Source organism: Podarcis filfolensis, assembly GCF_964270895.1.
Source record: "Podarcis filfolensis genome assembly, chromosome: 11".
Lineage (NCBI taxonomy): Eukaryota > Metazoa > Chordata > Lepidosauria > Squamata > Lacertidae > Podarcis > Podarcis filfolensis.
The window spans coordinates 7,083,920-7,100,000 of record NC_139613.1 but is presented as its reverse complement, the minus strand read 5'-3'; the positions used below and the strand labels follow the sequence as shown (position 1 = coordinate 7,100,000).

The window sequence follows — 16,081 nt, the reverse complement described above, 5'->3', positions numbered from 1 at the left end:
GCCAGCCTCAGCTATTGAAATGTCTAGGGGAGACAGCATGGCTGTGGCCAAAGAGGGACCCCTAGGGTTGCCTCTGATCCTTTCTTTAATTTTTAGTTTCATTTTTTAAAGATACAGCTGAGCTCAAGTAAGAATTCAAGGCTTGAATTTTTGTTTTTTGAAGAGATCAACTGCAGATTTGCATTCTGGTACCCACTGTTATTGAGGGGAACTCAAAACAGTGCTAAGTTAAAGTCCCTTAGAGGTGCACTAGTGGAATGAATGGCTTATGCAACAGGAGTCGCAGAAAGCCAGAATGGCCCAATGATTCAAAAGATTGCTGTAGATCTGATACTTCCTTGTTACACAACCTGTTCCGCAGCAAACTTCCACAACCGCAACTGTTGCGTTGGATCTCACATTGCACCACTTCCTTTCTTTAAAGGGGGGAATTCAAGTTATCTCATGACAATCCACAGAGCTTAAAAACAAAGGAATAGCAATATTCACTGTGCATTAAAACGAAACTCCCTTCCTCATAGAATTACAAATCTTCAGGAATAATCAATTAGGATAATGATGTATTTAGAAAACCAGCCAGTTACATCCCATTAAATGCATGCAAGGAGAAGAACATTTTAACTTGGTGCAGAAAACATGATCATGGCCTTATCAGGCCTTATCAGGGAGAGTATTCCACAGATGGGCTACAACTGAAAAGAGTCTCTCCCTTCCCACAACTCTCTTGACAAGGACTTCATATGTTGATCTTGGGAGATGGGTAGATTCATGATGAGAGGTGCTTTCCATCAAAGACTGAGGTCCTGAGCTGCATAAACAGCCTCGGCCCAGTATACCTGAAGGAGCGCCTCCACCCCCATCGTTCTGCCTGGACACTGAGGTCCAGCACCCAGGGCCTTCTGGCAGTTCCTTCACTGCGAGAAGCAAAGCTACAGGGAACCAGGCAGAGGGCCTTCTCAGTGGTGGTGTCCTCCCTGTGGAACACCCTCCCACCAGATGTCAAAGAGATAAACAACTACCTGACATTTAGAAGACATCTGAAGGCAGCCCTGAAGTTTTTAACGTGTGACATTTTAATGTATTTTAATCATTTTAATCTTTGTTGGAAGCCACCCAGAGTGGCTGGGGAGCCTCAGCCAGATGGGCGGGATACAAATAATAATTATTATTATTATTATTATTATTATTATTATTATTATTATTAATAATTATTATTATTATACGTCTTTATGGGTTAAGACCAGCACTGAAACCACAACTGAAACTCTCCAGAAATGTGCTTCAAATGTGTGAAATCTGCTTGACACATTTAGAAAGAAAACAAAATTAGAGAATGTCTTGTAAGGCCTGCTGAATGAAGTTGAGCATGCCAGACCTCTGCAATATAGGGGGAAGATTTAGAATTAGAACAGTGTCAGTATTTTATTTTATTTTTTATTACTCTGGATAGTTCTTGGTAATTTGTTTTATTTATTTGCATGTGTATTGTTTCCTTATCGGTGACTTAAGTACTTCAGCTGTGTGTAGTACCTATTGAATTTCAAGGACTTAATTAATTTTAATATAATATCCAATGGTACAATTTGCTTTTCAAAGGGAATTAACTTCTGAGCCATTGAGCAGTAAAAGTAAATACAAAAATACATAGATAGCAGAGAGAAAGACATTCCCATGCCAAGCTTGATTTGCATTTATATAGTTGCCATAACAGTAATGAGGATCAATTTGCTTAATGATTCAAGATATATTGGAATAAATCGCAAAGGATGTTGGAAATTATCAGAGGCCAATTCAAAGAGATCTGGTCATTTGCTGCATCACCACATCCAAACCACACCTTCCCAAAGATTATGAACTGATCTAGCATAAGAATAGCCTTCTCTGGCCAAGCAGATGCCTCTGGGAAGTCCAAAATTAGGGCTCCCTTCACCCCTTGTGGTTTACAGCAACTGGTATTCAGAAGCATATTGCTTCTTGCTGTGGAGGCAGAGGACAGGTGTCAGAATTAGTGGCTATCAATGGCCTTATCTTCCATGAATTTGGCCCATGCTCTTTAAAATCTACCTAAGTTGGCCTTAACTATCTCCTGTAGGAACAAGTCCCATAGTTTTAACTATGTGCTGTGTTGTTGTTGTTTAGTTGTGTCTGACTCTTTGTGACCCCATGGACCAGAGCACGCCAGGCACTCCTGTCTTCCACTGCCTCTCGCAGTTTCGTCAAACTCATGCTAGCAGCTTCCAGAACACCGTCCAACCATCTCGTCCTCTGTCGTACCCTTCTCCTTGTGCCCTCAATCTTTCCCAACACCAAGGTCTTTTCCAGGGAGTCTTCTCTTCTCATGAGGTGGCCAAAGTACTGGAGCCTCAGCTTCAGGATCTGTCCTTCCAGTGAGCACTCAGGGCTGATTTCCCTAAGAATGGATAGGTTTGATCTTCTTGCAGTCCATGGGACTCTCAAGAGTCTCCTCCAGCACCATAATTCAAAAGCATCAATTCTTTGGCGATCAGCCTTCTTTGTGGTCCAGCTCTCACTTCCATACATCACTGCTGGGAAAACCATAGCTTTAACTATACGGACCTTTGTTGGCAATGTGCTGTGTAGCTGTCCCAAATAATCCAACCTTCAGCTTCATTGCATGTCCACAATTTCCAGTGTTATGAAAGAGAGTGACTTTTGTCTCTCTCCACTTCCTCCATGTAAACTTCTCCCATGTTGCCTCTAATTCATATTTTCTATAAACTAAAATGTCCCAGATGCTGTAAACTATGAAACCAGGAACATAGGATACAAGTCTGGTCCATCTAGCTTGTTATTATTTGTTCTGACTTGCAGTAGCTCCCCAAGTTCTCAAGCAGAGCTTTCTTCCATTCTCTGCTACCCGATTCTTTGCTTGGAGACACCAGGGATTGATCCTCCGATCTTCTGCATGCGAAGCAGATTTTATAGTCCCTCCCTGTAGTGCCTGACAGAAACCTTCATGTAATGTGACACTTGCCTGAGTGTGCCACGGGGGGAAGATGGCCCAACCTGGGTCCTAGGAGATTTTAAGATGTGGCTAATCAAAGCTCAACACCAAGAATTCTAATTAACCAACTAAACTCTGTATAGACTAAAGAGCAGGGACACCGAGCAAATGAAGATGCACTGTTTTGCTCCATCAACATCTTCGAGGGATTGCGCTTTGGAATGCTAATGTGTGTCAAAGAAAAATCAATAACAAAAACAATATTGTATAACAGGCACCACTTGGTCCTACTTGACTGCCACTGCTGGGTGATTTCAAAGGGAGGGGAGATTTTGCAGGTGTGATAGAACCTGGAGTAAGATTGATTTCCCTCTTCTGAAATGGAAAGTAGGGGTGTTAATCATGGCAGCATGTAATCCTAGCTACACATTGGGACACTGCTGTAATAATTCAAATCCTTATTGTTGTTGTTGTTTAGTCATTTAGTTGAGTCCGACTGTTCGTCACCCCATGGACCAGAGCATGCCAGGCACTCCTGCCTTCCACTGCCTCCCGTACTTTGGTCAAACTCATGCTGGTAGCTTCGAGAACACTGTTCAAGCATCTCGTCCTCTGTCGTCCCCTTCTCCTTGTGTCCTCAATCTTTCCCAACATCAGGGTCTTCTCCAGGGAGTCTTCTCTTCTCATGAGGTGGCCAAAGTATTGGAGCTTCAGCTTCAGGATCTGTCCTTCCAGTGAGCACTCAGGGCTGATTTCCTTCAGAATGGATACATTTGATCTTCTTGCAGTCCATGGGACTCTCAAGAGTCTCCTCCAGCACCATAATTCAAAAGCATCAATTATTTGGCGATCAGCTTTCTTTATGGACCAGCTCTTACTTCCATACCTCACTACTGGGAAAACCATAGCTTCAACTATACGGATCTTTGTCAGCAAGGTGATGTCTCTGCTTTTTAAGATGCTGTCTAGGTTTGTCATTGCTTTTCTCCCAAGAAGCAGGCGTCTTTTAATTTCATCACTGCTGTCACCATCGGCATTGATCATGGAGTCCAAGAAAGTAAAATCTCTCACTGCCTCCATTTCTTCCCTTTCTATTTGCCAGGAGGTGATGGGACCAGGCAGCTATGGCTAGAGATGGGCTGATCCACCCTCCATTCCTCGCATTTCCAGTTTTAAGTTCAATTTCCTTATTTCTTCATCAGTTTTCATGATTTTTTTTTTTAATGCATGGGGATAACAGGGCCAATTAACTATTGAAACCCTTTTGCATGCAGAATGAGGAGCATTTGGCTAGTACATACTGGTTGGAGAGTAGATTTTACCTGTTTCAGTCATACACACAGAGATGCTTGTAGGTAATAGCATTGCAATGTTGTTGATTCTAGGAAGTACAGAATTGGGATATAAATGTTTCTAGTTTGAATCTAAGTAACTAGTCTAGCTCCTTTGATCTCTAAGAGGATAGATAAAGGCAACTTCTCATATTTAAGTCTGAGAGAGGTGTATGAGCAGGATAGATTAAAGGTGCAGGGTCAATCTGGGGATACCAAATATCAGGCAGCCCAAGTGATGGGCTCTTAGGTGCAGAGGGCTAGTTTGGATTGTAGCATAGGACCTGACTGTCCATATGTTCCTGCTGATAAATGGTCTTTCTCAGGCACGTTGTTGGGAACTCCCAGTCCTTCTCCTCGCCTCACAGCTCACTGCGCAAGCGAGGCACACCATCCATCACCATAAACACACCGCCTGTCTTGCATTGTTGTTTAATTAAACAACAGAGATAATTTGCAGCCCATGTTGCAGTATAAATATTGTCCGACACTTCGGCTCCATTTAACCTTAACAAGAAAATATGAATAACAAGACGGGGCGTGAAATATACAGTGGAGCAAAATAATCTATACAAATATTAGCTGGTGCTTATTTTCCACTTGGAAGACAGCAGCCTATGACTATGGGGGGGAAGGCAACGGTTTGTGTAGAATTTTTTTTTTAATGTTATGCATGCATAAAAGCCAATTTGCTAAACCGAAAAAGTAATAGACTGAGGAAGCAAACTTTGAAAGGTTTTATTTAAATAATAATAACCAAAGCTGACCCCCACAAGCTGCTTTTCAGCCGATGAGACATGAAGCACACCTTCCTCCTCTCCACAGATCAAATGTTCAGCCTTCACCAGCTCCTTAGGAAAGGTCCGTAGCTCATTGGTGGAGCATCTACATTGCATGCAGATGGTCCCAGGTTCAGTGTCTGGTATCTTGGGTAGGGCTTGGAATATACCCAGTCTAGGAATCCTGGAGAGCCTCTGCCAGCCACTTTAGCCAATAAGGAGCAAGTTGGGACAATAGTGTGACGCAAGGCAGCTTTCTAGGTTCCTAGTGTTCTCGAAGCTACCAACATGAGTTTGACCAAACTGCGGGAAGTAGTGGAAGACAGGGAGTGCCTGGCGTGCTCTGGTCCACGGAATCACGAAGAGTCAGACACGAGTAAACGATTAAACAACAACAACAACAGAGTTCTATGAAAACTACAACACCCCAGCAGATAAAATATCAGAGATAATCAACTAGGCATAAAAGAACATCTAATCTCATCAAACATTTGAAATGGAGCAGTATCTTGAGCCCAGGATTATTGATTTGTTTTTGTGCTTGTGCTTTTTTTATTAGGTATCCCATCTTCTCATTTTATATTTTTATGCTGTGAGCTGCCCTGTGATATACCTATGAATGGCGGTATATAAACTTAATAAATAAATAATCAAAGATGACAAAGCAGCCTCACTGGGGAGAGCATTCTGCAGGCAGCAAGAGGAGGGCACTTTTGAAAAGACTCTATAGGAGTCTTATCTATAGGAGACTGTAGCACACATACCACCTCCTAACTCCGTTGTCATAAGAAGAATGAATTATGCAAGGAAATTTCCGTGATTCATGCATGTTGCAGAATTATTCCTTTCTCGTTGCAGAAATTAAAGTTGCATTGCTGCCCAACTTTGTCTTTTTTCTTCCTTTAGCTTAGAATGCCTGCAGTCCTGCTTATATGGTTTATTTCCTTTCTCTTATGCTTCTCCCCTTGCAGAGGATGCTTATAAAACACAAGTACGTATAGATGATGAGCCTGCTTATTTGGACATTCTGGACACTGCTGGACAAGTGAGTAGTTTCTCTGCCTGGACAATTTGAGCTGCCAATGAAAGTTGCCACAGAGTGTGCGTGAGGATACTGAAAAAATAAGGGAAGCCTACATATACATGTGTGTGTGTGTGTGTGTGTGTGTGTGTGTGTGTGTAGTAAGGTGAGAACTCCCCTTCCTCTAAAACAGTGGTTCTCAACCTGTGGGTCCCCACATGTTGTTGGACTACAACTCCCATCATCCCTAGCTAGCAAGGCCAGAGCTTAGGGATGATGGGAGTTGTAGTCCAACAACATCAGGGGACCCACAGGTTGAGAGCCGCTGCTCTAAAACATGGGTAGGCAAACTAAGGTCCGTGGGCTGGATCCGGACCAATCGCCTTCTAAATCTGGTCTGCGGATGGTCTGGGAATCAGTGTGTTTTTACATGAGTCGAATGTGTCATTTTATTTAAAATGCATCTCTGGGTTATTTGTGGGGCATAGGAATTCATATACTTCTTCCAATCTTCTGTAAATCTCTGGTCCCGCAGGTTTTGAATCCTTCCTGTCGTTTTGTCCAATTCTGCATAGTCCATTAATTTCATCTGCCATTCTTCTTTCATCAGAATTTCTTCTTGCTTCCATTTCTGGGCTAACAATACTCTTGCGGCTGCCACATTGCTTTCTCACCACCACCACCACCTCTATAGGTGAGAACTTCAGTCTGAACACAGAGCCACATCCCCCAAAACTGCCAGGTTTTGCCTGATAACATCAATGGGTGTTGGCTAGACAATGCCTTGGCAATCACCAGTGTGCAGTCAGCGAAGTGTGCTGCGTGACTGTGTTTAGGGAGGTGCATTTAGAAAAGGAACAGGAGATCAAGAGACTGTTTGAAAATGTACCTAACAGTTGTGGAGGATCTGTTCCAAGGTACAGAGACTCCCATTTGCTTTTGTTATTGTTGTCAGAGGAATGGGAAACAGAAGGTAGATCTTATTAACTCACTGGCAGGGAGCTAGGATGCTTTCTTCCCCCCCTTTGAAGCATCATATTCCCTGAGATTGAACATTGATAATGGCAATCATTGCATCTGTCCTGCACTGTCTCTGTGGGCTCTTGTTTATTGATGCTAATTAATGTTTTGCATTCCAGTGTTCAAAGATGTTATAGAACGTAAACACATTTGATGTCTATCTTAATGGATATCTAGTGAGCCTGTATGATGATACTGAACATTTTGGCAATCTACAAGGGTTAAGTGCAGTTTCATAGTGGCTAAGTGCAATCAGGACACTTTTAATAGAGGTAAAAGTCCTATTTGCATAACTACCTGAAGAACAAAAGATCCCAGTTCCCGCCCAACCCCCCCAAAAAACCTAAAGATGTGTACAATCTACAGTGAAGTGTATTCAGTATTTACAAGAAACTATATAAATCATATTTCAAACTAAGCTTCTTGCAGCTTTCCACATAATTGTATTCTGGGCAATAGTTATATTTTAAAATGCCTTCTTCTAATAAAATAAAAATAATTTTCGCAAACTGTTTTCCCACCTGTTGCATTATTGCTTCAAAATAAGAATTTCTTTCCAAGGCCGGTGATTGGGGAGAAATGTCAGTTCAGTGGTGCAATGGAAACGGTATCAGCTGTTGAGTGTGGGTGTTTATTTACAGGCAAATTATGCCAAGAGAAAACTATTATTTAATCATTGCAAATAATTAATTAGATAAGGATGATAATATAATGATATTCAATCAAGTTTATATCTATCTATCTGTCTATCTAGCTATACATCATAGGCTTGGGAGGGGTAAATCCTCACTCAATACCTACATTTCCAACATTGGATGGTAATAATTACAACGCGGGTGGTGCTGTGGGTTAAACCACAGAGCCTAGAACTTGCCGATCAGAAGGTCGGCGTTCAAATCCCCGCGACAGGGTGAGCTCCCATTGCTCGGTCCCTGCTCCTGCCCACCTAGCAGTTCGAAAGCACGTCAAAGTGCAAGTAGATAAATAGGTACCACTCCAGTGGGAAGGTAAATGGCATTTCCTTGTGCTGCTCTGGTTCGCCAGAAGCAGCTTAGTCATGCTGGCCACATGACTCAGAAGCTGTACGCCAGCTCTCTCGGCCAGTAAAGTGAGATGAGCGCCACAACCCCAGAGTCGGCCACGACTGGACCTAATGGTCAGGGGTCCCTTTACCTTTACCTTTATTTTAATTGGAATCTGACATGTCACACCACATATCACCCATTGATAGGTTACAGTCAGGAGTCTTTCACAGCCCTATCTGGGGATACCAGCAATTGAACCAGGGATCTTCTGCATGCAACTTGCTCTACCATGGAGCTAAGGTCTTTCACTACACTGAAATAGACCATTCGTCCATCTAGCTCAGTATTGTCCACCTTGACTAGCAATGTCTCACCAGGTTTTCAAGCAAGGGGACATCCCTAGCCCTACCTGGAAATGTCAAGGTTTGAGCCTTAGACCTTCTGCACACAGAGCAAATGTTCTACCACTGAGGTATGACTATTCCCTGGTGGAATCTAGTGAGCATTCCTGGGGCAGGACCTGGGATCGTCTACATTCAAAGCAGATTCTCCACAATGGAGCTTTTGCCTTCTCTATCCTGCTTCTTGGTTACACCAGAGTGTGATGAGATGTTGACAAAAAACAATGAAATGTTGAAATCCCACTTTTATACATAGATACCTTGTTCAGAAAGGGGAGCGTAGGAGAAGGACAAAGTAAGAGAAGATCCACAGGTCTCAAGGGACTCAATACTTACCAGAAAAAGCTATCACCTTCAAACTCCTTCGGGACCTTTTCTTCTCCTTCCAGTCCTTTCTGCTCTTTCCTCAAACATAATGACTGAGCTATTAATCCGTTCCCTTTACTATTAATGATGCATTTTGTGATTTAAGGTGAAAATCCATTTTATACTATCCTGCATGCAGATGAGAAGAGAGCACATAGTTTATAGTGTGCAATAAACCAAATGAAGCTGGATTTCTTTTTTACTTTATTTTTCTTTAAGGAGATTCAACAGTGAATCTTGCTCCACTGACTGCATCTAAGAGAAAATGATCAAGGTGTTTCTCCTTAAGGAAAAAGCCATTAGCATTAATATGAAAGACAAAATTTCCCAAGCGGGACACTGTTGCACAGAACTATTTTACTGCAAGTGGGAAGGAGCACCGCCACCCCTTCTGTTTAACGGATGAATCCAGAACCAAGGCTGGAGGAACTCAATATTTTCATATTCCTAGAAGAAATGATCTGGTCTGCAATTCAGTAATGTAGAATTTTTGCTTTCTCCAAAAGTTGTGATTTGCAGTTTGAGCATATCGCGATACACATCTAAATGTGCATTTCAAGAAAAAATACACTTTACATTTTTTTAAAAAATACCTAGAACACTGAATGTAAAATTTACCTTTGTATATTAGGCTAGTTTCTTCACACACATATACCCCTCTATCTTCCATACAGGCAAGCAAGAAGCATGACCAGAGATCAAGGATATATTCCAGCCAGGAATATAGGGTATAAAGTAGGGCAGGCAAAGTGTGTCACTTGGGGAGAGTTTTGAGGGCCAAATAGAGGGGTCTGGAGTCTGGGTCTGAGGTTCCCAACTCCTGCAACACATAACATCTAGGCATGTCTGTTCCAGTGAAGGCATAAATCAGCACCTTGGACAGCTCATCATAGACACTAATGCAAAATTGTGCTTATGCAACCTAAGGCCTGTTCCCAAGGAGGGTGCAAAAGTGAGGGATGTGGCTCAGAAAGTTATGTGGCCTAGGGAGAGTCTTGGGGGGCATATAAAGCCTCCAAGTCTGAGGTCCCCATTCCCACCTGAGAAACTTTTTGGTTTAACATATAAAAGAAACACAATGGAATTATGTGCAAAAGCATAAAAATGCTGACTTGGGAAAGCTATAGGTAGATTCACCTATTGAGGTTGCAACCCAAAACACCTTTACTGTGTGGGACTTACCGATACCTTTGAGCAGATGTGGGCAGAAGTATTGATTTTGTGAAACAGAACCAATTCAGAGAACCCTAAAATTGGGAGCGGTCCCAAGGAGACTGTCAGCCAGTTGCCTGCCTGGTCTTTTCTTGGGAACATCCTTCGTCCAGTTCTTCAGTCTTTAAGCCCAGGAACAGATGGCATTTGCTTGCGCACATGTCCTAGATACCACCTGCTGTCTGCTGTCTTCATCCGTTTTCCCATTTGCCGTCTCCCTTTGTAAACTTTGTTAAGGGGAAGAAAAATGAGAAGACCGAAATCATGTTTTCCGAGTGCTGCTATTTCAGCTTTGCTTGCCCTGGCAACCGGCAACCTACAAGTGTTCAGCTGTTTTGTGCAGATGGCGTCTCTGTATAAATATTCCAGTATGAATTCTGCCTTTCCTGCCTTCTAGTCGAATATAAAGAGCCTTCGCATGTCAATGGGTTGTACTTCCCCGGGACCATTGCCGTCCAAGTAGCAAAGATTCCCTTTGTATTTCCTAATGATCTCTTGTGCAATCTTGAAACACAGAAGACCCCCCACCAACCAATTTCATGGAGCGGAATCTTCTGTGTGGCAAATGTTCCTTGTTCAGCATCCCCAGGTGATGACCTCAGGCTACCTGAATGAATGCACACAAAATCTGTGAAGTCTTCTGGGTTCTAACTTTTGAACATGACCATCCTGTAGGGCAGGGATGCGGGTGGCACTGTGGGTTAAACCACAGAGCTTGGATTTGCTGATCAGAAGGTCGGCAGTTTGAATCCCTGTGGTGGGGTGAGCTCCCATTGCTCGGTCCCTGCTCCTGCCAACCTAGAAGTTTGAAAGCACATCAAAGTGCAAGTAGATATATAGGTACTGCTCTGGCGGGAAGGTAAACAGCATTTCCGTGCACTGCTCTGGTTCACCAGAAGTGGTTTGGTCATGCTGGCCACATGACCCGGAAGCTGTACGCCGGCTCCCTCGGCTAATAAAGCGAGATGAGCGCCGCAACCCCAGAGTCGGCCACAACTGGACCTAATGGTCAGGGGTCCCTTTACCTTTATCCTGTAGGGCAATTTAGGTTGCTGTTTGGATCTCCAGTCCAGGACAGTGTTTTTTGGAGAATGAAGTAGTCTCTGAAGTATAGATGTTGGCCACCCCAATCCAGACTTCTTTTTTAATCCTCTCCCCTTGGTGCCATGATACTGATAGTGTTTTAAACACAAAACTTTGCTTGGCGCTCCTGTGAGGGACCTGCCTATTCCACAATATACTGTTCAGCACTTTCAGCATTACATTTCCTGCTGTTCATGTGTACATGAGATAACAATGTGGCTCATATTCAGTGCATCCTGAATGCTAATGTCTCCTTTGATTTCTCCCTGCCACAAATGTGGCATTTTGCTTAATTAGTAAAGAAGCGTTGCTTGCTGCTCTCGTTTGGAAAGAAAGAAAGAAAGAAAGAAAGAAAGGTTTTCTGTTCTGGAAAAAAATGAAAACATAGCAAATATAGAGAACGCTTCTTAAAGAGGGCAGTTCTTCAAAATGCAAGGTTTGAAAAGGGTTTCATGAATTGGAACATGCCCCATACACAATACGTCTATGTTATTTCCAAATTGATTTGCTGTAATTTGCAAAGTCCCATTCTGCTTTTTCCATGCAGAGGACAGAAGTGCAGCTTTGTGTGTGTGTGTGTGTGTGTGTGTGTGTGTGTGTGTGTGTGTGTGTGTGAATCACTGGGAAGCTCCATAGCTCAATGGTAGAGCACATGTTTGCATGTGAAATGTCCCAGGTCCAATCCTCATCATCCCAAAGTAGGAAGTGGAAGATTCCTGCTTGAGACTTTGGAGATCTGCTGCCAATCATTGCAGATGATCTAAGCTAGATAGCCCAATGGACTGACTCAGTATAAAGCGACTTCCTATGAAATGATCGGATTTGGAATGAGACAGCTTCATATAACCTCATTTTTTTAAAATAAATTTTTATTAATTTTCCAACATATATTAAAACACAATGCAAGACAATACATAAACAAACAAACATATAAACACGTATAATTTCATAACCTCTTTTTCTTAAACCTTATTTCAACGACTTCCCCATACCTCCCTTTTCTGCATCCCTGTTTTAAACTTTTCCAGCAACCCCTAATTTCAATTACTTATAATTCACTTTCCTTAATCCTTTTTCTCTTACCCAATTATTTGTCACTGCAATTCTGTTTTACATTACCCATGACATTTTAGCACTCATTAATTTTACAACAGTTCTTAAGATAAACTTTAAATTTCTTCCAATCTTCTTCCACCGTCTCTTTTCCTTGGTCACGGATTCTACCAGACATCTCAGCCAGTCCCATATAGTCTATCACCTTCGTCTGCCACAGCTTCATATAACCTCAAAAGCCCTCCAGGTCTGTGAAACTGTAATAATGGTGAGCTTTATTGGGTTCCCTTTTTTTGGACTCTATTGCAGAGAGATGGACATAATGGAAAAAACAAGAAGAAAAACACATATGCAAGACATCCAAATTCAAATATTCTTCTTTTAAAAATGAAATAAAATCAGCTAACAGTTTTGCATTATTTACTGTAAGAAACCAGACAAACAAAAATAATTCAAGGGAAAGAAGGGTGGAGGATTAGACCTGGATGCTTTATGAATATTAGAAGTGAATCACCTGTGTTTTTTCTGCTAGTTAAAATGGTAAGCAAAATCACTTTTGAAATAGAAAAAAGGAGGGGGAAATTACCTTAGAAGCACACTCTCAGCAACTCTGTTCTTTATAGGCTCTTTATTTTGCTTGCTAAATTATATAGCATCTCAATGTTACTCTGCAGGCAGAATTCACAGCCATGAGAGACCAATATATGCGAGGTGGAGAGGGCTTCGTTATTTGCTATTCCATCACGGACCGACAGTCCTTTCAAGAAGCTGCAGAATTCAAGGAGCTCATTTATCGTGTCCGGCATACCTATGACATCCCCGTGGTGCTGGTGGGGAACAAAATTGATCTCAAGGAGTTTCGGCAGGTAAGCAAAGTTGTTGCCATTTTTAAAAATGAATAATAAGAAGGGTTGGCTCTGGAGCACGCAGAATGCCACTCTAACTGCAGGTGTGAACTGAGTTTGAACATCAACCAGCCTTTCTGAAAAATGATCATCTGTCCAGCATGTGGCATTTCGGTTAATTAGGAAATGAATGTTGCTCACTGAAAGGGAAGAGGTTCTATTGCATGTGTGAAAAGCCTTGCATTGGTGAAATGATTCCCTGAATCGTAAAACTGTAGAGATGGAAGGGATTCCAAGGGTAGGAATCACTGCTAAAGAATTCCCAACCTCTTCTTCAAAATCTCCAGTAATGGAGAGTCCACTATTTTATGCGGTAATATGTTCACTGTTGAACAGCTCCTGCTGCCAGAAAGTTCTTCCTGATGTTTATTTGCAATCTTCTTTCTTGTCATTTAAATCCATTGGTTTGGGTCCTCCCCTCTGGAGCAGCAGAAAACAAGCTTGCTCCACCTGCCATGTGACAGCCATTTGGATATTTGAAAGGTTAGTTGGAAGCTGTCGCCATGTCCTTTTGCCTCCTGCCTCTTGGCCATCTTTCCTCCAACTCTTGTCTCCCTCCTATCAACACCACGAAGTTTCTCATCACACCAAAAGAAGACCCCCATTGGAATAACCCAAAAGCTCACAGCACTCTGGATCCAAGCCATTATCCATTAACTGTTGATTATGGCAGCACATCATCAATGTGGTGCAAAGTGTAAAAAGTCCCCTCCTCTAAAATGCAACAGAAGGAAGGTAACAGAAAAAGAGGGAGTGGGGAAGAGGAAGAATAGGCAGTTGTTTTATTTACATGGTGTCAATTTTACCAGTAGGCATGGCAGAAGCAGTCAGTGGGGCAAGGCAGAAGCATTTGCCTGCCCCCTGCTACTAGCATGAGGGTGACTTACCTGTAGATCGGAGAAGGGAGGCGATGGTGAGGTCACCCCCTAATCTGCTCTGCTGCCTCATGTGTGGTGGAGAATCATCAGCGCTGAAGCCCAACTGCTAATTCAGTTAGCTTCTATATGTAGTATTGAGGTGGGTGATGAGGTTCATTGGCCTCAGGCAGCAAGATTTCTTGAGCTGGCCCCACACTTACCTTACATACTCTTAGACTTCACCAAAGACTACAGCATGGGATGAGAACTAAGGGGTTATGCCAAAGAACCAGTTGATCAGTGGTGCCATAAACCTCTGCAGCTGACTGCTGAAAGTGTAGTGTGTGTGCTTAACACAGCATTGTTAAGCTCATATTCTTCTTGTGTGCATTTCTGAGGCCTCCTGTTACCCACTGGACTATGATGAGCCTTTGGCCTGATCCAGCAGGGCTTTTCTTATGTTCTTAATTTACACAGAGGTAAATGTATAACATAGTCCTTTTAGAATATTGTTGCATGCATAGCAATTTAAAAACCCACACCCATATTTCAGCCATTTGCAGCTCTCCCCTGTATATTTTTCTTTCAAAAAGTGTTGGAGTAGAGGAATAAATCCCAAGGATTGCAATTGAATTCTTGTATTGGAGTTTTTTTTAAAAAAAAAGGGGGGGGGGAGAAAAGAAAATCCAATGAAAATGATCAACGTAAGCAATTTTAAGGTCTCTTCCTGAGTTTCCCTTCTGAAAATGAAGATGTATCAGACACATTTATCCATGCATCAATGAATTCCCTGCTGATTCCTCTATTTGGGATACTTTTGTTTTACTCAAGCAATATAAAAGCATTGGGGTACTGAATGCCCCATGAATTCTTTTTTGAATAAAAATTGATCTAAACAAGCAGATTCTATGGTCGCATACACACATTGCATTTAGAGCATTCTTATTCTGGTTTAAAGCCCATGGATAATCTTGGCAACTGTAGTTTGTAACAGGTGCAGGGAACTATACCTCCGAGACGTCATCACCCTTAACTACAGTTCCCAGAATTCATCATGACTGTTAAAGTGGCATAAACATGCTTTAAATTTATGGTGTGGATGTCATCCCAGCTCCCTTCTTCTGACCAAATGCACAAATTGCTGTGGAGCATTTTGTGTCTTGAGGCCCCAAGCCAGCCCCCTGTGAAATAACTATACACGGACACAGAATTAAGGTTGATGGGTAACATTAAGGCCACAACTTTACTGATTGCAAATTAAATGTGAGTGGTATTGGCATAGGCATTGGCTGAAGACTATAATGGACTACTATCTCAGTTGGCAGTGTCTATGTAGGTAAACCCATCGGGGCAGCAACACTGGGGTCTTGCCCAACAGAAGCTTACCACAAGGTTCCTGTGATCCCGGCATGGCCCTAGCCCATCAATCGGACTTTGGACGAGCTCCGAGACCCCCAGATCCCTTTAACAGAATACCTTTTGATCATTGAGGGGCAGGTGATGGCCACACCTCCCCTCCACACGCAAAATTAAGCCAATGCCTAACCGCCAAACCTGGAAAGTTGTGGCGATTGCTAAGGGGGTAGGCAAAAAACCAAGTGGCCAGTGCCAATTTGCCAAATGGATAAAAATTCCTACCTGGCCCCTGTCTCAAGATAGGCGACTCACTCATAGTCTAAAGCAAGGCCGAGAACTTACACTTGTGGATCGAGGGCCCGACCCCCGCTAAGTGAAATAAATACACAAGGACACGTGATATAAGGTTAATGGGCAAGGAAAGGCCACAACTTTATTGATTACAGCAGTGAAAAGGTATTGGCTTAGGCATTGGATGACTATAGGAGGTGGGTTTATTCAACAGTAGGTGGAGCCTGTTGATGCTAATCCAACTATAGGCTCACCCCCTGATGTCACCGAGGGTCGTGCCATGGCCTCCCGCCAAGCAGGCATCGGACGGAATACACGACCGCCAGATTCCTTTAACGGAATAACCCACGGTAGATAGCATAGGCGATGGCCACACCTAGCCCTTGACACAGCACAACACATGAATCCAATGCCTA

The 16,081-nt window shown here is 42.6% G+C and overlaps 1 protein-coding gene across 2 annotated transcripts in view; it reads left to right on the top strand.

Annotated features, from left to right (window-relative positions):
* RIT2 (Ras like without CAAX 2) overlaps positions 1–16,081 on the top strand; it is a 261,056-nt gene that overhangs the window by 77,848 nt on the left and 167,127 nt on the right. For both annotated transcript variants that reach the window (XM_083575907.1, XM_083575906.1), the window contains exons 3-4: positions 6,047–6,120; positions 12,931–13,122. In XM_083575907.1, coding sequence (XP_083432033.1) covers positions 6,047–6,120; positions 12,931–13,122 — 266 coding nt within the window. The remainder of the gene's footprint in view (positions 1–6,046; positions 6,121–12,930; positions 13,123–16,081) is intronic.